The sequence below is a fragment of the Ictidomys tridecemlineatus genome, chromosome 7 (genome assembly GCF_052094955.1).
Source record: "Ictidomys tridecemlineatus isolate mIctTri1 chromosome 7, mIctTri1.hap1, whole genome shotgun sequence".
In the NCBI taxonomy this organism is placed as follows: Eukaryota; Metazoa; Chordata; class Mammalia; order Rodentia; family Sciuridae; genus Ictidomys; species Ictidomys tridecemlineatus.
The window spans coordinates 57462991-57484565 of NC_135483.1; the positions used below are offsets into that span (position 1 = coordinate 57462991).

Sequence of the window (21575 nt, forward strand, 5' to 3'; positions counted from 1 at the left end):
CACACACACACACACACACACACACACACACACACTTGCCTGGCTTTATGTAGTTCAATCTTGTCAAGCTAATCTAATCTTTTGTGACAGAGCAGCAGACCTGGTAGATCAAGGGGGAAAACAATAGTAGGAATTCATCTTTGCCAGCTTCAAAACTTTTGACTCCTGAGTCCCACTCAATATGATTATCATTATACTGGTTGAAAGGTTAGAGAGAGGGACAAGGACAACACCAGCTAGGGACAGAAAGGGTTGGGGGGCAGGGTGTCAGCCTTGAACCCAATGGCCCTGAACACTCACATGAACAGGCCAGATGAGAGAAAAAGAGAACGTATTTCAAGCTGGCATTAATGTCAAGGTGTATGTGTGTGGCATAGGTACAGATAAGCCACCAGCTGGAGAAGTAACCTTATGATTAACTTAGTGATCAATACGAGCGTGCAAGACTAGAACAGATTTAATGTTTAGGACCCCCCAACCCCACCCCCAGCAAAATAGCATAATGCTGAGAATATGATACTGGGATGAAGACGACATGTAGGAATCCTGCAGTTCCAAACTTGCAGGAATTGTATCCCTTTCCAAGTGCCACATTAAAAATGGGAAGAGTTTGGACAACAGTCAAGGGAGAGCCCCAGAAGTAATTAAACTGGACTGGGATATGGGAATGGATGCCTTCTACCCCAAAATGAATTCAGTTTATTGAACTTGGAGATAGATAGTCTTATAAGGGCATTAACAAAAATAGAAATAGGTTTAGATTCTAACATATGAGAATAAAACCAAAGGTAAAGAAGAGTTTCCTTAGTTTTAAGGTTGACAAATGGGTCATAAAATTAACTTGAACAATTTCTCTAGGGTGTTAGTTGGGTGGCAGACCTGAACAACCTGAAAATAATTGCTCCCACCCCACAGTGTTATACGGCTACTTAAAAGTACTTATTTAAATCCCAAACTGAAAATTAAGAGGCAGCCAGGGCTTCTGTTGGTAAATGCCTCAGGGTTTAGTTATCATTTATAAAGAGAAATTCAAACAGGTGATGAAGCTCTTCCTTAAAACCCTACTGGAAAGGTTGGCAGTGATCCAAGACCTTTCCTGAACAAGGATCCAGTGAGGTTTGATCTGTGGTGCAGCCAGACAACACAGGTAATGGGAGTATTTCTGTTTTCCCACTTTAATTTTTGTGTGTGTGTGTGTGTGGTGCTGAGGATCGAACCCAGGGCCTCATACATGTTAGGCAAACACTCTACCACTGAGCCCCAGCCCCAGCCCCGTCTTCCCACTTTAATACAAGCAGCCTTTGATGAAGCTATCTTACATAGGTAGATGGTAACATTGGAAATTTGGGTGCATGATACCCTGGGTTATTATGTCTGTTCCCAAAAGCTATCCCATTCAAACATTTTTATTTAACCATGCAACGTATGGATGGCATGAAAGAAAAAGAACAGAATGATTTTCCTTACAACATTGCTGATAATAATCACAGTCACTGGTATGTAATTTAATTAAATTTAATCAGTCCTTTATAAAACTTCCCAATTAGTAAAAGTTGGCTTATTTTAATAGCCTTAAACATTGGTCACTATTTAAACAAGACATTCTAAAAAAAAAAAAAAGCAATCACATAATAGTTCATAGTAATTTACAAGTGGATGGTACACATTTAGATACAGAGGTAGAAGTTCACTTTTACAATGTTTCACTAATACACATATACCAAATTCAAGGCACAAAATAGTTTGCTTTACAAAAAAATACTGTAAAAATGTCATTTGCTGTTCTACAATGTGAATAAACCTTCCAAAGGAATCTTTACACCCTTCCTTACATACTCCATAGAATAAGATTTTCCCCCTCACTAATCATAGTTGGCACAAAAATGGGGACTTTTTAATGTAGAAATTCCCATTTTTAGAAATGGGTTCTTTGCAAAGCTGCTATGTACTCTAGATAAGAGTCCAACCCAAAACACAAAACACAGCAACTCCTGAGGAAAGGGCACTTTCTATATGCAGCAAAATTCATAGGTAGAAAATGCGTGTCTTTTTGGATAACTAGGTCTCCAGATACTTAATGAAGTATTTCAGAGGTCAAATGTAAAAAAAAAAAAAAAAAAAATCATCTAATACTTTAGTCAATGTGAGTTTAAGAACTGATCATCTTTACTGTAATGCTCAGACATCACTGGCTTCAAATGGATGGAGATTTCAAAATTCGTTTTCAAAAAGAGCTGAACATACAGACATCATGAAAAAGCCACACAGGCTTTACACAACTGGAACTTAGAAAAGATGAGAAAATATAGCACTATAGTCCTTGAAGTTGCAAGGATGTCAGTTGGCTAGAGTTTACTAACAAGAATGCATAAACTCTATGGGAATTCAGAAAAATCACACATGTGAAACACACTGTAGTTATCATTTCTAGACTTTCTGTTCATTAAAAAAATAATGACAGCCCAAAGATGTCACACAGTGCTTGTCTAAAGATCAGACTGGTTTTAGGGTCCTGTCTAAAGGATCCTGTTAGCAACAAGCTTAGCTCACTTTGACTGATCACACTTCCCAAGTACTCTAGTCAGTTAATTTACACTTTATTTTTTTAAAAAGTTGATTTTTTAAAAAAGTCAACGTGGGGTTAGAATCCAGAGAATGTCAGTAACGCTGATGTGCACTGGACTGAAACATCTTGATCGTCTTCTGATAGAAATGATATCTCATACAAAAAGATTCTTAGATTCCATTCTTCGCTTCATTATTGTTTGTGGCTTGTTTTCTTTGAGCAATAAAAGGGTACATACACTTGTCTGCTCCTAGGAACCGATACATGCACACAACTGCTTCGAAAGGAAGGATGCTGAAATGGAAAGTCACAGTTACAAACTCGAAGCCTCAAGTTAATCAGGGTCTGGGGCAGGTAGGGAAAGGCTGGGTCAGTGAGGAAGAGCCCTTCACAGTTACCTCTTCATGAAGGTCACGATGTACATGAGGCGTGGGGTGCAGATCATGGGCTGGTCGGTGAGAATGGCCTTCATGGCCTGCTTCACACAGTAATCAGGCTTCAGGGGGGGCAAAAAGGGCTCAATTTCTTTCCTATATATGTTTTATGTTAAAAAATAAAATTCAGTATTAAACAATAGTGAAGACTGAAAATACATATTTTAAAACATTGTGACATTATCTGAGTGACCAGATATGGGGTACATTTTGCTTTCTTTACGGTGCTTTCCTGGATTTTTTTTCCCCCCAAATTTTCCTACTATGAACATATCTGATTACGTATGAAGGAAAACAAGGTAGGAGGAAAAAAGCAAAAATGGTCTGCTTTTCTGTAAAGTGAGAAGGTGGTGTTTTTAAGATGCTTCAAGACGTATTTCATATTATTTTCCTTTAAGTAGAAATAGTAGGTGTCTGGCATAACAAGCATTAAACCCCAATAAGAGGCAAAGCTTTTAGGATTAGGTGTAGCCAAAATGTGAGCATGTAAACACTGGCATAGCCTTTCTGAGTGAAATAATAGGTCTACACCTTTCCCCTGAACAGGGAAAGCTAAAATATAGTCTCTAGGGAGTTCTGAAATGAAGGGCACACAGATATCCTCCCTACAGTTTAGTTCCTTATGCTACATGTTGAAATAGCATAGTAACACGATTTATTGCTTTTAGCATTTATCCTCCCACCCCAGCTTTGGATGTCTGCACATACAACTGTGCTAAATAGGAAACAGAACTCCTCAAGACCTCCAACAACAGGTTCTAGATACATAAGGGGAAAAAAGCCAGACCAAACCAACATCCACTGACACACGAACACATGCAAGAAAAGGAGCTACTTTCTCTTTTTCTGTTCTTGGTGCTGGGGATGGAACCCAGGGCCTCATGCATGCTGAGCACGTGCTGTACCACTAAACTGCATCCCTACCCCCTAGAGTTCATTTCTCAGTCCAGACTTGGAGTCAGTCCGAGACTGGAATGACTCAAATTGCCCTCCACAGAATTCACTGCTTGTTTGGCTCAGTATGTGTTAAGAATGGCTCTCGACCAACAGGGAGATTCACTTAAGCGAAGATCTCAAAGTAAGCGTGTCTTCACAAGTATCTTCTTAATGATTCGTGGTTGTGTTTACTCTGCTAAACGTGAGTCAGATGGAACTTGACATTTATATTCCCATGTGCTTCTTTCTAAGTGTGTGGGTCTTTCATTTCATCTTTAGTAAATCTAAATGATTCTTCTCGTTCTGTCAGAATCAATCTAGCAACATATACTTGCTGAAAAAGAGAAATTTCCGAATCTGGAATGTAATATGCAATGTCTTTTTTAGAATAAAGGCATGTTACTCCTCTGTGACAGGGACACTGTTTCATATCTAAACCAATATTATATTAAGAATTTTTCTTCTGGTATTCTTATTTACCAACACTAAGAGAAAATAACTCTTGAGGATATAGCTTGTAAGAACGATCCTGGATATTTACACTTTCTCCCTGAAGGGATGGAAAAGCCACTTACTACATACATACAATGCTTCTTGAATTAATTTCTGAAAGTTACTGTTAGTGTGGCACAGGTCTCCTGCTTGCCAAACTTACACAATTTTAAAAACCAATTAACCCTGACCAATTAACTACAGGTTAACTGTCAAATGACAATTAAAGCAAAAGATGGATTGAAAATCCAACTCCACACATTCCCCCAGTGTTATCCTTTTTATCCGTAATATGTTCCCACTCACCTGATTCGGCAGCCTCTGAACATGCCAGTGTCTACCAGGTAAGGGCAAACCAAGGTTGTTTTAATTCCATCCTTTTCAGCAGCCTTTAGTTCATGGCTCAGGGATTCATGAAAACCCACAACTCCAAATTTACTGGCACAGTAATCCTGAGTTAGAGAGGAGAAATAACAGAAATGCTAAGAACATGTCCAAATCCAGACAACCTGAAGCTTCCCTAGTTCTATCTTCCCTGGCTAGATGTTTGCTACAAAAGGTTATAGGTGGCCAAGCGAAGAAAAGGAAACCATTTTAAAAGACAGATATCCGATGTGGTTCAGTGCAGAAATAATATTTTCAAAGCAACAGCAGAAACAGATGAATGCTTTTTGCCACATCTACTAAGTATCAAATTACTTTGGGGAAGTTACTGCCAAAGATTCTATGAAAGCTAACAGGCTGAAGTTAAAAATGCAGAGAGGTTCACTTTGAAGTGTCTGGAAAATTTACAAATGGTCTCTTGTTCAGTGAAGGAGACTGAAAAACCTGTTTGTTTAAATTAATGCAAGAAGAACAAAGGCAAGTCTAGCTCAGGTTATAAGTTGTTATGATCTGACTTTCTCTTTAGGGTGAAATTCAAATGAAAATGATAATCAAAGCTTGTAAACTTAAACTAGAACTTAACCTAAGGGCACACAATACACAGTGCTTGTCCATGACCCAACTTTAAGTTAGGAATGGAAATAAAAATCTCCTGAATGCAGAAGCCATCTATTCTGTGTTCCTTTGCATATATGCATGAAATTATCTTTTTCAATTTTATGGGTATCCATAAGACAAACAGCACAGAACAATAGTTTACGTATGTTTTATAATTTCAACATGGTGAGGAACAGGATTTGATGAAGTTCACTAAACTTAAAATGCAGAGACCCGATATTGAACATAACCAACTCGTCTGATGAGCCAACACAAGGCAGCTCACTTTTGGCAAGATGATGAAAACAGAACGTGAACCTTTGGCCTCATTTATCTGTTCCCCACAGCACTACCATTGCTCTCCATGGTTCCATTCCTGACCCTGTGCCTCCCACCATCATCAAGGCTGCCGATGGAAATGGGGTACACTTAGGACTGGCCCATCTGCTTCTCTTGTTGCTGCGACTTTGTCAAGCCAGTAGAAGTGATTTTATGGCAGAAGAGGTATAATTCCATTTCAACAGCTGGCCCTGGTTTATTGGGAAACATCCTATATTCAGCACGCCAACTGGACACTTCCACAAATGTACAGGCAGCAGGTACTCTGGTGAGGTGTTCATCACGGGGTATCTGAAGGAAATGCTTTATATCTGACAAACCTCAACTCCAGCAGTACTGAACAATCCCAAGGAACTTGCAACTGTCACAATATGACCATGATTAATCTCCAGCATCGTAGGAAGAAAGGCCTTAGTTGTCTGAAAGGAAAGATAAGATTCAAGTTTTAGAAGTGACCTGCTGAATTTCCTCTAAAACCCAATCCAGGGTCACAGAACAAACTCTGACCCATACAATATTATACTTCCCAATTCATTTAAAAACATTTTATATTTTCCAAAAAAGAGAAGATCCTTTATGTGTCTGGTTAACTCAGTACCATATCATTGGCATGACAGGGCTATTAGAGGCCATGACCAACCAGACTGTAACACGAGGACTTTGGGGGACAATGCCTAGAGATGAGAAGAAAGCTATTAGTGGAAGGGTCTTTATCACCTTTAAGTGACAGTTGTCTGTTAATCTAAAGTGACTCCCAGGGCAGGGATCTTTTTGCGCTCATGACACTTCAGCACAGCCATCTGCTCTGAGGACCTGAAGCCTCCCTATGAGCAGGTGCCTTGTATAAATGCTTTTCCTACCGCTACATCTAATTAGTGATAGCCCGGGGAAGGAAGAGCTGCTGCACCACCAAAAGGTTCACTGTTCATGTGCACACTAGCAGAAGGTAAAGTGCTTTAGAATGTAGAAAATGGTAAAAATACACAACCATTTTAATGAAAAAAAAATACCACGATGCTAATGCTATACTGATAAGAACTTGTAGAATTTCAAAGGACCAAACTGCACTGTGGGGGTCTCTGAGGTAAATCCCACAGAGGAAGGAGACTGGCTACTTAAGGTGGCAGACTATGTGGCAGATCTACTGAGGTGGTGAAAATCAGAGATGGCACCGATTTCTTACTAAACTCTCTTTCCCCTTCGGTCTCTTGCCTTCAAAACGCAGAACCGCATTAAAAAAAAAATCCTTCAAATTACTTAAGATGATCTATTAACTATTCTACCAGGCTCCCAACAGTTTTATAACCTGCTTCTTAAAAGAAAGCAGGAAAAGAGCAATCTGTCCACTGTTGAGTTATTGTCTACTGCCAACACAGCTTCCCATGATTTATGAAGTTAAAAAACAAAGCACTACACAGCAGACTTTAAAAAAAAAAAAAAAAAAAAAAGAGTTCCCTTCTCAGAGATTTCTTGGCTAAGGACTCACTGAATTTTTGGATGAATCTTTAGTTTGTTATGATAACTTTCGCATGTATAAAATTAAAACCAGCAATCTCATTAATTCAGAAGTCTTTCCACACTCCAATTCACGGAACATTTGCCAGATGAATCTATAAAGCATCTCAAGGTCTTCCCCGTCTGTCTCCTGGGTCATCACTCAGTACCCCATTCCGGACTTGTTCCTTATTTGTCTGGGTCTCCTTAATGCTTCTGCTCACCTGCACACTTTTACCTATAAATTCTTCTCAAGAATCTATATTCCCAATCCCTTTCTATATAAGCCAAAGTGTGACAGTGATCAAAGAGTTATACAGTCTGTAATGCCTTTCAGGTGCTGTATATTAATTGTATCCTTTATTTTGTAATAATCCTTTGTAATAATCATTACTATTGCTTTGCAGTGCTGGGGATTAGACCCAGGACCTTGTGCAGGATGAGCATGTGCTCTGACATGGAGCTCACTCCCAGCCCATGCACCTGCCTGTGTTATCTAATATTATTCAAGACCAGCTTGACTTTGTCCATCTCTAAGACACATAGTTGGTACCATTCATCCTAACACATAATTACAAGCTTTTATGATGTTTTGATTAATTGTTTTATATTTATCTGGCTGTCTCAGACGAAGCTGAATGACACAGGTCAGTCTTACAAATTTTAAGGCAGAATCGCCACCCTGTGATCGTGTTCACCTCTCACTACTGCACGGGCCCAGCACATGTTTCAGCTGGATTGTTTCTTCAGAGTTGCAAATGGCAATTGTTAGGGCAACTATCACAATAATTATAACTCTAGTCTGCCTTATAACCCCCAAAGCCAGGAACTGGTAATTTAGGTCATTATAGTTCAACTTCAGGCTCTATAACTTATAATATGGCCATTATATCCCAGAACTGAAATCAAGTCATGTCACAAAGCTTCTATATTCCAAGCTAAATTTAAAAACATATCCCTAAGAAATCATGTCTATAAATTGACTAATGATGAATTATTCCCAGACTAACTAAAAAGTACAAAATTTATTCTTGATGTTAGCCAGGCATTGCTTCTAAGGACAGAAGCTTCTAAACTTAATACACCCAAACTATCAACCTTCAGGGCTTAGCCTAGCCTACCTCCAATCTGTTCAGAGCGCTCACATCAGCCAACAATTGGGCATGGAGACAGGATCATGCCACATATCACTAGACTCGTAATAAAGTCACACAGTCATCTATATTAAAATTTGCCTAGTGTTAGAAGAGAGTCCTTTCTATCTTTTTGTTTTAAAAGTTCTTAATACAGGTAAATATAGGAACTTAGTATTAAATCCTAAGAAATTACACACAATTTAAAATACAAGTAAGAATTTGCTACTTGGCTACCTGACAGATCTGATTCACTGAGCTGCTTGCATCTGTGGCCAGTGTCCATCCTAACTCCAGCTGGCGGCGGGCAGACTAGTAACTCACAGACACCAGAGTGGGCTGGTTCTAATGAGTTCCCCATATTCATGTGCTGAGGTTCTGCCTGTAGGTGTTAAATGACTAACCCAGATCCTCAGCATATAAAGGCAGGTGATACAAGATTAACAAGTTCCTAACTGTTTTAAGTTTAATTGGTTGCAAGGTTCTGAAACTGATTAAAGTCCTCATCCCTCCCCTGCAATGAGTCTGGTGGTATTCACTTCTCCATTCAACTAGTCATTCTTGAACATGTGTTATGTGCGGTTACTGTGTCACGATCTGGTCTTGTAATGATGGGTAAAACAGGACTTGGTCTCATTCCTGTCCCTAAGCAGAATTTAAACTCACCAGGATTAAACTGGGTTAAATTGATACATCAAATGTAAACCAGCTCTAGTTTTTCCTCTCTCACATAAGCAGGAGGGCTGTACATTCACATTCCAAAGAATGTGATTTGGTTCTGATTCTGCTCCTGTGCCCCTGCCCCATAATTGTTTGCAGGGGAGTTAAGATACTGGTTTTATATTGAAAGAGAAAAAAAAAAAAAAGAAGAGAGAAAGAAAAAATAGAAGCAAAGTAATTCAAATACGGCTATATAATTAAAATATTTTCTAGTTGTGGGTTATAAACATATTGTTCAGGGAAATATGTTTCAACTTTAAGTAGCTAGTGAAGTGTGACACAAGTTGGTTACTTTGTTTTAATTCAAAGTTTTTTTTTTTTTTGGAGAGGGAGGATTTACAAAAAAAATTTAAAGCAGTAGTGGGCCAAAGTTCAGTTTAAAATATGACTTCTTTGCCTAAACAGGAACAAATTGATCTCTTTATAAATGAAATCCAATGTGTCTGTGCATAGTGTACCTTTGAAGACAAAGACCATATTCTTTATGTAGAAAGACTCAATCTTAGGTAATACTACAATCACCACAACCTCTAGGGCTGTCAACAACACATGAGCTGCTGCTGAAACCCTGCAGGTAATGCCAGCAGCTGTGGGACCCAGACTGCTTGTTTTCCAAAACAGGTGCCAGACACTCACTCTATGCAGATCAGAGGCAAGCTGGGCAAGAGCACCCACATCAGGACCACTCAGGGTTTCTCTTAAGCCCATGCTCGGGGTCCTGCTGGACCCTAGGACATGTGACTAAGGCTGTTAATCATTTCTTGATGCCTGAATGGACATGAGCAATTATTCCTTGTACATTATTTCCACACGCCCACCCCCACCTGGGATCTGGGGTGCATTATTAAATAAACCTCGATCCACACTAATTCTGTTCCTTAATTTGCAAGGAAAAAAGTGCCATAAATGGGTGACTAGAAAGCACTGCATTTTCAGGAATTTTCCAAAGTAACCCAACTAGTTTTCCTTTCTAATTACTCCTGCCCTCAACAGTCTGGTAGATGACATCTGAGATAGCACAGCATATTCGGTCCTTGACACAGCTTGACAGAACAAAGAAATCTGGCACTTTGCAATGAATTATTAATGTGCACAAATATTGTAGCATGTACGAGGTGGGGACCAGCAAAAGGTGAAGTTCTAGTTGCCATGACACCAGTCAGTTCAAGCTAAGGTTCATGATCTTTAACTTTGTCTCAAAGAGTTGTTAGAAGAACATAAAGGGCAAATCTGAAATGCACACCCAAGCGGTGTGAGTAGAATTTCATGGGTATGCTGCCATGGAGGATCTGAGAAGGGAGAGTCAGATAATTCACTGCCCCAGGACTGCTGCGTTAGACCAATTGTAAGGACAGATTATCTAGATCAGGACTTAACAAGCATGATGGGATCCCCACAGGAAGGGCATTTAATCAGTCTCTAGAGAGCCGGCACCCATGCTGGTTGGCAAGGTTTGCTGGAGGCTAAACCAAACACCCAGAATTGTACTTCATTCTGTGTCCTCTTAATTGAATGTTTAGAAAACAGAGGAGATCTAGTCCTTTATCAAGAAAATCTTGAGTAACTCTTGATCTAAAGGGGCGGGGGGGGGGTGTCTCAATATCAGTTACCTATATTTGAACCAGGAAGGTTTAGAGAATTTAGAGTTGGAAGAGATCTAGGGTCTCTTAATTGCTAAAAAAGAAAAAATCGTAATAATTGACCCTGGCTGTAAAGGGTAAATGTAGAACTTTGATTATTTGTGATTAATTTTATCACAAGGTTAAAAATCTGCTGCCAGCAGACAGGGTTGCTTACGTGATTTAAAAAAAAAAAAAGAAGAAGAAAAAGAAAAAGAAAGGAGGACATTTAAATGAACACTGACATTCCTATGAGACACATTTAACAAGTCTAATATCTCCATAGCTCCTCAGGGTTCCTCTTCAAAGCACTGGGCCCTCTGAAAGATACCTGTAAAGGTCACATTTATAATATGGGCAAGATCTTCTCACACAGAAGTGTAAGTGACTGCACATAGACATGGCATGTCATAGCTTGAGAAATCTTTGAAAGTTGGGTTTACGCCAAATTAACTTCCAACAGTTCTGACCTCCAGATCACTCTTGGTGCTCTTAATGACAGACTGTGCAGTGCAGAGCCTGCAGCTGCGGTGTCAGGACAAATTAGCTGAAAGTTAAGCAAAAGAGAATGTGAAGAAACATGGTGTCTGGCAAAGCCGGACTTGAAATTTTGAGATGGTGTCTGTAAAACACCCAGAAGGCATTCCCTGTATCTGTAAACAGCCCTAGGTTTACACCGAAGGAAAAGCACGGTTAATTTTTCACAGTAGGAAAAGGCCTTAGGTTGGATTTTTGTGCATTTGCATGACTGTCTAGTGACAGTCTTTTAAAAGAATTGTTTTGAAGTTTATATCTCTTATTCGAATGTCCAAGAAACAGATTAAACATTAATTTCCAGAGAGCTATAAATTATATTACAATGGGAACTGGCATATATAGAGGATGGTGTGCTGATGTAGGTTTTCAGATCTCCAAAATGACAGCATTTTGTACGATCTGAAAATGAGAATACAATAGAGTCCATCAAACAAAAATATCTACCTGGACGTGCTTATGCTTTATGCTGTCCCTACCATGGTAAATAGCTTTCCTCCTGTTCTCCTCTTGCCTAAGGTGCCAGCAGAGTAACTTATTTTTGTCAGAATCATAATCGAATATTCTCTTGAATATTTACAAGGCTAAAATGACATCTGGTGGCACTCTTCTCTGAGAATTCAGTTACTGTTCCTGGAATACTGATTCAACCACACAAACTTTGAAGGTGTTGGAAATAGACTGGATTGTGTTAAGAAGGTTAATTGCTCATTACTGCATTCAAAGATTAAACATGGTGATGTACCACCAGTTACCCTGTGAGAGGAAAATGAACCTAAATACTCTTAATTTTGCTGGTTTCAAATAATAAATATAATGGTCAAACTTTAGAAAAGTTACTTTGACCACAATATTATTTCAAAAAGGCAATCTTCACTATGGAACTATCTATAACTGGGAGATAAAGTCAGTATATTGCTTGCCAACAAAGGTTAGGCTTTAACTACTTTAGTTGCAGCTGACAGGAGACATTCTGACACTCATGCAGCTGCACAATGGCCTTTGTTCCTTTTCCTATTTGGCTATGTTTGCAGACACAGAAAGATCTCCTAATTGTGCAAAATAGCCTCAAGATAACTGAAGCCTGGAACTACTGTCTCTGACTTAAAGTGTTCATCTTAATTTCTGTCAGATTGAGACAAAACATCTCTTTCTAGATAGAGAGGGAGACCAAGGAATATGTCATCAAATCTGTACCAATGTTACATTTACCATCCTTTAAAAAAATTATTATTGTGAGGCTACAGGGATTCGTTTAACATTTGAACAGCATCAGCAGTTAATACTTAACACACATGCACAAGAATACTCTTACAGTTGCCCTGCAACCAAGAAGCTAATAAAAGAGCGAGGCTTTTCAAATGAACACCTAGATGATGACACCATTAGTTATTCAGCAAAAATAAATGCTTCATTAACTTGTCTTCCCACTGCTAAAGGATGGGGTGAATCTACCCCAAGGCTGCAAGTCAGATCCCAATAATCCCTTATATTTTAGGGCTCGCTATGCAGATATACCAGAAATGAGGTGACTTAAAACTCAATCTATCTGGAAAGTACACTGGTCTTTGGATTCCAGAAATCTGCACGGTTCTGACTGCTGAAGCTTCAACCTTCTTTTCGTTACCTGACTTCTCTGAATCTTCATTTAACTCATTTGTGAGACAAAAAGAAGAGATCTCCAAGGATTTTTAGCTAAAAAAATGTTAGGTTCATATTCAAGACTTCTTCATTTCCTACTGTGCATTCAAAATACAAGTCTTAATACTGAGGTAGGACTTGCCTAAGACTCTCGTAAATGACTCAATAAGGTATCAGCTCCATTAGTGTGGCTGCCAGCCCCTGGTGATTAATAAAATATCTAGCCATTAAACATTTATATGTTGTCATGGCTGTGCCTTTTAACATAATATAACTTGAATTCATGCAGCCTATTTAATATTGCGAATTATCTGTGCAAAATAGTTGTTTTTCTGTTTTACTTGAACCCATGGCAGTTCAACGTGTGAACAAAACTATGAACACCGGACACTGTTTTTAAAATGCTGTTTCCCTTGATCCTCCCCTGACTGGACCAGAGATGATCAAAGGAAAGTTCAATGATCTCGCTCAGACCCAGGCCCCTCCCCCACCTCAATAACTCTTTATGGAATAAAGAAAATAACCCACAAAATTGCAGCCAAATCACCTGCCAAACAAGGGGCTATCATTAATCCCTTTGCTTTGCCCCAAATGCACATCACTTCTCAGAAATGGTAATAAAGACAGATCTTCCAAAGGGCAGAGGCTTCGGTTCTGCTCTAGTGACCAGTAACCACTTGCGTGAGGCACAAGCACATGCACGCCAGCTTAACCACTGCTGGGCCATCTGAAGTGGCAGGGCGCCTTTGCCCCTTCCAAGAGCATAACCCAGCAATGTCTCCATGATCATCAGCCCTTGTAATTCATGAGTGCAAATAGTTCAAATTCTTTCCTGCTTTCTAGTGAGCTTAAAACAACAACAAATCTTTACTTAAAAACAGGATAGACATAATCAAGAGGTTACTCCTAAAAATTTTTTCCTGAACATGCACTATATAAATACTTACAAGTCACTTAATATATATAAGGGTTTATGGTACCTGTATGGAGCTAAGCATTACCCAAAATAAATAAATAAATCTTTTTGAACCTCTTAGAGAACTTTAATGATTGCAGAACCCACCTTTTCTCTAAATAAGTGGATCTCAAACTTTGCTATACATTAGAATTGCCTAGGGAGTTTTACTCCTGGTGCCCAGGCCACATCCCAGACCAGTTATACCAGAAAATCCAAAGGAGAGAAATCAGGCAGTAAGAGGAAACATTCCCCAGGTGACTCCAATAAGTAGAAAGTTTGAGACCCAGTTTTCTAGAACAGTTTCCCAGTGTCAGCACCATTATATTTATTGCTGGGTTATTTTATGCCCTGGGGGGCTTTTGGGGCCTCATGGATGTTTTGGCAGCGTCCTCTTCTCTCCACTAGATGCCAGTAGCAGCTTCACTAGTCTGATAAGAAAAATGTATTGCGAATGTCCCCCTGAAGGCAAAACTGACCCCTCGAGGGCTCCCACTATCTAGTAGGGATGTGGGCATTAGCAAACCAAGTTCCACATACTCCAGTGATGGTTTTCTCCTCAAATCTAATTCTCACATTGTCATGACATTTTTCTAGGTTTGGAATACATTCCAAGCTGGTGTGTGTGTGTGTGGGGGGGGAAGCACAACTTAAACTGGGCTCCATATAGCCTGTGGATGTAGTTCAGTGGCAGAGTGCTTACACAGCATGTATGAGGCCCTGAGATCTCCAACACTGAAGACAAAAAAAAATCCTACCACTTTAGTTTGTATACTTTTTTAAACATTTTTTTAAAATTTTTTAGGTGTAGATGGACACAACACAATGCCTTTATTTTTATGTGGTGCTGAGGACCAAACCTGAGTCCCACCCGTGCTAGGCTAGCGCTCTACTGCTGAGCCACAATCCCAGCCCCAAGTTTGTATACTTTTAAACTACTACCCCCTTAAAGTATAGCAAGACTATGTGGAACCATTCCTCAGTCATCCAACAATTATGAATGTTCCCGATGTGCCAGGCCCTAGGCTGGAAGGGATCCACAGCAACACCTGCAAGGTCCCTGACCTCCCACAAATTAATTCCAGAAGTTTATTTTGGTCCTGGGCAGGAAGAACTCAACCCTTCACGATCCCTACCTTCTGCCATGCTGCTCATGGCTATGGGTACAGCAACTGGGGAAAGTAGTGAGCAAAAGAGCACCTGGACTCACTCTTTTGAGATACTGGACCTTAATCCAAATTTAAAACAAAAATGTAGATAAGGGTGGGGTCCAGAGTGCAGGATCTGACATTTTCCTCATATACCATCTTTTTTTTTTTTTTTTATAGTGGGAATTGAACCCAGGGGCTCTTCACCACTGATCTATGTACCCCACCCCTTTTTATTTTGAGACAGGGTCCCCCTAAGTTGCTGAGGCTGGCCTAGAACTTGCAATCCTCCTGCCATGGCTTCCCAAGCCGCTGGGATTACAGGTACGTGCAACCATGCCTGGCACATATACGGGATTCCTAAAGGGCTGGTTTACTCAGGGAAAAATAGGGGGAGGTATTGAAAAAGTAGAAAGGAAAAGAAGTATGGAAGAGCTGTTTCTCTTCAAACATTGATGTGCACAGGAATTGCTTGGAATGCGACCAAATTCAGATACTGATTCAGAAGGTTTGGAAGGGGGCCAGAGCCTTTCTTTCTAACATGACCCCAGGTGGTATTGCTGCTGTTGCTGCTGCTGCTACTCTGGACCACAAGCCAAGAACAGGGTTCTAGAATGAGCCAGGGGAATCTGTCTACTCCAAATCTCAAGTGGCTTCAGATCAATTTCTCCTCAAAATTTAGCAAAATGGCAGAACAATCTTCACATCTCTCTTCTTGCTGCCCCTTAATCTCCATTATGGTGATTATTAAGTCAAGAGCCCTTAGCACTTTGTATGAACAACTGTGAGAACTTGTGGACTGTCTGTGTATTTGTCTTGGATCCACTTTTAGCACTAGCAAGCTCTCAAAGAGACCTCAGGACTTCAAAATCCTCTCCCTCTCATCCATAGCTTTGAAGACATTCCTATGAAGACAACATAGACCCCGTCTGCCTCAGCACCTCCCTCTTTCACCTTTCCCTGGGCAAGTGAACCACAGAAACTTTCATAGTTTGGCAAGTCTGTGAGAAAATCCTACCTAGAAAAAGATTACTCCTTTATAAATCAGATGTTTGGGTTAAGCTTGGACTTGTTATCAACCATCTCAAACTGCAGAATTTTGAAAATCCATGGTTAACATCTCAAAAGGGAAAGGTTATGAGCTTTCTGAAATTCTGATCCCCTAAGATTATTATATAACAGAATAAAGGTTTAACATTTTCCAGGAGATAAGGCAACAAAACAAGCTTAACTAAAACCACAGTGTTATTGAAATTTTGGTCCCAAGTACTTATGCAACTTTATGCAGCCAGTCCTTGTAGAAGATCCCTTTCCATTGCCTACCTTCTCAGGTCCAATTTACCAAAGCTAACACCCACACTAGGAAAGGGAAGGAGGCTGGGTGACAAAGGATGTACTATATTGGCTACCTCGAATACAGTCATGGAAAATTACAGAAAAGGTTCAGAAAAAAACCTCTGAGTTGAGCTTTGGTAATAAAAGTCTAGTGTGGTATTGACTCTTCAGGCTAGAATTTTACATGCTTGTCTAATTTATAGAGCAAACTTTCTGGGGATATTAAGCTAGAGTTAATCAGTTATTGCTAAGCTAACCATGCTAATAAAAAAAAAATCAACATTTGAAGATTAATTCTTACATTATACCACGGGGCAAAAACCATAAGTGACTCATTGGAAAATTTACTATACCAGGAGCTTTGAACAAGTAGCCCAGGTAGGTATTTGTACACGTTCTGACCTGAAGCCCCAGGCTGAGGGTCTAGGTCCTAGCTTCTTCCTTCCTTGGTGGTGACCTTACAGAAGTTTCAGGACCTCTTACCCATAAAAATGGGATAATACTTAATTCAAAGTTGCTGTGAAGCTCAAATGAGAGAAAAGTGCTTTGTAAATTTAAGTGTTACATAAAAAGTATAGTAAATGTACACAAGGCTCATTAAGCATATATTTGCAGGCTATTTTAATTCTAATTGCTATCTATTTTTGGATAGGTTGTTTCCTTCTTTAAGTTCCTGCAGTTCCTGGTTCTTACTATGTATATCTTCTGTCCTTCCTTCCCTCCACACAGAGCCTGACCATACTTCCGGTTAAAACTTAGTATAGGACCATGAAAAAAAAAGACTTGAGAGCATGTTGCTAAGCAGTTGCTTCAGCTACCTCACTCCTTTCTTCCAGAATCCTTGATGATGCTAGGAAACAACACTTACCAGTCACACCTCCTTCCTAACCCTTTTCTCTACTAGCAAAGAACAACAATTTAAGTTATGAATCAAAATTCATGAAGAAGTATCCAGTAAATGTAGAAATACTACAAATAAAAATTATTTTAAAACAATTACACTTTGTGGTTTGTTTGTTTTTTCCCTAGAGATTGCAAAACTGACCCCCTTTAAAAAAAAATCCTTGAGAAATCAGTAGGGGGCAGTATGTTAATCACAATTTGCAGGTGGGAAAATTCAGGCTTTGAATTTTAAGTTTCACTTGTCCTCAAAATACCTATGTGTTTACACAAGTTACACCACAAATATTTCCCCAGTTACACTGATTTAGGAAGTGTTATTTTGAGCCCCATTGCTTAGAATATCACTAAGAAGCTGAAACTTGTTAATATTCAAAAATCCCAGTATGAAGGTATTTAAAGGAGAGGCAAGAAATTCACATTTTATGCAAGCAGCAAATAAGAGAGAAACACTTGTGACTTCCCCAGACCAAAAAAAAAAAAAAACAAAACCATGTTTAACACCACCACTAGTGCCTTTCCCGAATCTTTGTGTGATCTTTGAAAGTTTCACAGACCAAGTAATGTTGTTTCCAAAAGTGAATTCACTGTGACTTGTCATTGTAAGGGGCTAATTTGACAGCACTCAAGGTTTCCACAGTAATTGCCCTTGGTTGTTAAATATTCTAGCAGCATTTGCTGCAGTGTTGAAAGTTTTATGATCATTATGAGAGGATATTCATTTTTCCCCCCTGTGGCTCACTTAATTTTAGTTTCAGAGCATTTAGGAAAATGGTCTCTGACAGGTGTGAACTTAGGTTTTAAGAGAATTGACAAATAAAGTAAAAAAGGAAAAAGAGTAGGCCACTTTGGGTAAAAGACATTGGCATTCCTACAGATGAAAAGCTGTACCCTCTGGAGCAGAGCTGGGGAACCTGCATAAATCCAGGTGACTGGGACTGGTTGGCCAGGTATATCAGGTAAACTCGGTGAAATCCCGAGGCTATGCTCTGCCAATCTATTTCTCAACAATGGTCTCTTAACAGGGCGTTAAGACACAATGCAGGTTCATTTTCTAGTGCTACCATATTATAGACTAGCAGTATGTTCTATCTACCTACTCTATATTTTAAAGAATTAAAAGCATCTGTCTTTTGAGTTATTTCCCAATTATGCTTACATGGGCCTCAACCTGAAAGGAGTTTCTAGGTCAGTTGACAGAAACTAAAAGAAGGGATAGGTCTTTGAATAGCTAACTTACTATACTAACTTCTGAGATAAGAAATAACTAATTAAACCAAAATAGATTAACACATTTTAATCTGATCCTTGGAATTACAGGATCAAAACATGGGACTTATCTCATTCAACAGAGGCAGAGAATAGTTCCCCATTTCTTAATCTTTGGAAATTTTGTCATACTCCAAAGATTAGTTACAAAGGGCCCCTTTCTCTTAGGAAAATACTGGTTGTAAGAAATGAGATGCAAAACCACCCTGCCAGTACACCCCCTAGTGGAACTTCAGCATAGTACAGTTTGGGGGTCCAAAAACATTCTAGGTACAGGTTGAGTATCCCTTATCCAAAATGCTTGGGACCCAAAGTGTTTTGGATATTGTAATATTTGTATCTACCTAATGAGATGCTTTGGGGGATGGGACTCAAGTTTAATTACAAAAAGCATTTATGTTTCATAATACCTTATATAACAGGAAGGCAATTTTATATATTATATTTAGTATGTCTACATTTTGACTGACCTCATCATGTGACCTCAAGTGTGGAACTTCAGAAATCATGTTGGTACTCAAAAACTTCCAGATTTTGGAGTGTTTAAGATTTCAGCTGGGCATGGTGGTGCATGCCTGTAATCCCAGCAGCTCAAGAGGCTGAGGCAGGAGGATTGCAAAGCCAGCCTCAGCAACTTAGTGATGCCCTAAGCAACTTAGTATGACCTTGTCTCAAAAAAAAAAAAAAAAAAAAAGGAATGGGGATGTGACTCAGTGGTAAAGCACCTTGGATTCAATTTCCAGTACCCCCCCCCCTCCGAAAAAAAAGATTGAAGATGTTTGGATTAGTGATGTTCAACATGTCTATAGGACTTAGACCTACTTAAGTACACTTTCCCAGCTCTAATGGCTATGACTGCACCATAGTCATGTGTCTTCTACTTATTAAATATAGTGAAACACAAAGCAAATAGACAAATCACAGCATCTATACATTTATATAGGCAGATATCTAGATTAGAAAGAGGCAAACTGGTGACTTATCACAAACGAGGGAGGCTTAATTTTAGTTTCTGAAAAAACTAAGAAATTTTAGGTGAATCTGTTATTAATTATTCCTTAACTTGAAAAAAAACATTAAATGAAAAAAGGAGTTTCCTACCAAAAATTCAACTTTCAAGTAAGGTTATTAAATTGCTTGAAAATAATTTTCTCAGACTGCCACTATCTATTCATTAGTTATTAAATCAATTTACTGGAACTTGGCAAAGATCTTGAAAATCTGAAAAGTGATTAGCGTAAAAACAAATTTAAGGGAAGAGAATGAATTGAGAGAAGGTGAGCAGTTATATCTAGCCATATGGTTTGTAACTCTTGTTTAGGTTCCAGTCCTGCAATGAATGGCTACCGCACTCTCCATTCAGTCTTTTTGAAAAAGCTACTCAGTGTTACATTAGCATAGGTTAAAGAATACTTGCATTTTGAAATGTCCTATAGATTAATTTCTACCTGGTCAGATAATGGATAAAGTCCTGAATAGAGAAATAAGGAAGGACTAGGCATGGTAATAAAGGCGTGAATTCTAGCAACTCAAGAGCCTGAGGCAGGAGGATCACAAGTTTGAGGCCAGTTTCAGCAACTTAGCAAGACCTTGTCTCAAATAAAACAAGGGCTGAAGATATAACTCAGAGGTTCTGTGCTCCTGAGTTCAATTACTAATACCAGTAAAAGAAAAGGAGAAAAAAGAAAAAAAAATAACAAGAGAAGAAAGAACAAATACGGCTTTGCTTTCAGGAATGGAGACAAATAGCCCCTGTCATTCCATGATCAAACAAGAAGGGACTAATCCTTGAATCTAGGATTTGATGATTATTTTATAGGGGCTACCACCTTAATGTATAAAGTTACTGTCAAGTCAACATGAAAACACTTGCAATTTGTATTTTTCTTTTGCAGGAGTGATATTTTTTTTTTTTATACTAATCAACTTCTATAGTCTCCAAATAAAATGGACTCAAGTGGCAGAGTAGCCAGCCAAAGGTTCTTCCATGAAGCATGAGCACACAGGGCTCTCTTGGGGCACAGTAAAGAGCAGCCTGGCTGGAGTTTATAGTACAGCAGGGGCTGTATGAGGTGCTGAGTTGGGAAGGCAGGTGTAATTCAGCTTTGAAAGGCCCAAGATGCCATGCTAATGAGCTGGACTGTGAGTCATGTGGTCACACAGGGTTTCAAGCAAACTCAGCTCTACATAGATAACCCTGGATTGAAGAGCAAAAAATGGGAACAGAGAAAGAAGTTAAGAGGCTCTGAGTCTAGGCGAGAGGTGATGGAGGTACACATGAAGGGGTGGGAATGGAAAGAAGGGGATTAGTTAAAGTCCTCGGTGGCGAGAGAGAACAGTCAGGATTTGGTGACCCACATAGAGAACTGAAGATTATGCCGATGTTCTCAAGCCTCGTGACTGACCAACTGTGGAATGCAAGAAGGGGCAAAGAGGAGTTAGTTTCGTATTGTGACATGCTGATTTCACGCAGTTAGGAAAAGGTGTACAGAGACAACTGGTCCGAGCACACAATCCTAAAGAGCCAACATTCCAAAGGTGGGGAGGCCAAGAGGACTGGGAAGGCAGAGAGAGGAACAGAAAGGTGACTCTTCATGGAAACTAAAGCACTCAAGATTCAAGGAGATGGTCACGTTCTGTGGAAGATCAAGCTGCACACTGCATTTGGCAATGAGGGAGCACCACATTCTACTCATATAGCTTAGAAATGATGGCATTGGTTACTTTGCAGTATTTTCCAAACTGAGATAACTAGACAGATTAGAACACAGATCAAATACGTGGGGAAGTTTCTCATAGGGTTTAATGTCTGGTTCCCTACTCACACTAATTTCGTAAAGAGACACTTTTCCATGCTGTGGATTTTGATTTCTAGTACAAAAGATTAGGGCCTAGCAAAAATTATTATTATTACATCAAGTTACTGATGTAACACATCAAACATAGAAACTAAAGTTCAATAAACATGTGATCCTAGTTTGTGTATACAGATAAACGGTCCCAGCTATCCAGGCAGTTACCCTCAAAATGAGATTCTTTTCCTTATCCAGGCAGTTACCCTCAAAATGAGATTCTTTTG

At 39.3% G+C, this 21575-nt stretch overlaps 1 protein-coding gene across 1 annotated transcript in view; it reads right to left on the minus strand.

Moving 5' to 3' along the window:
• Positions 1-1499: 1499 nt before the first annotated feature.
• The window catches only part of Rdh10 (retinol dehydrogenase 10), a 28418-nt gene continuing 8342 nt past the window's right edge, over positions 1500-21575 (minus strand). Inside the window, exons 3-6 of the mRNA XM_005335826.3 lie at positions 6069-6167; positions 4735-4880; positions 2965-3096; positions 1500-2860 (exon numbers count right to left, since the gene is read on the minus strand). Of these exons, the coding sequence (XP_005335883.1) occupies positions 2737-2860; positions 2965-3096; positions 4735-4880; positions 6069-6167 (501 nt within the window). The 3' untranslated portion in view covers positions 1500-2736. The remainder of the gene's footprint in view (positions 2861-2964; positions 3097-4734; positions 4881-6068; positions 6168-21575) is intronic.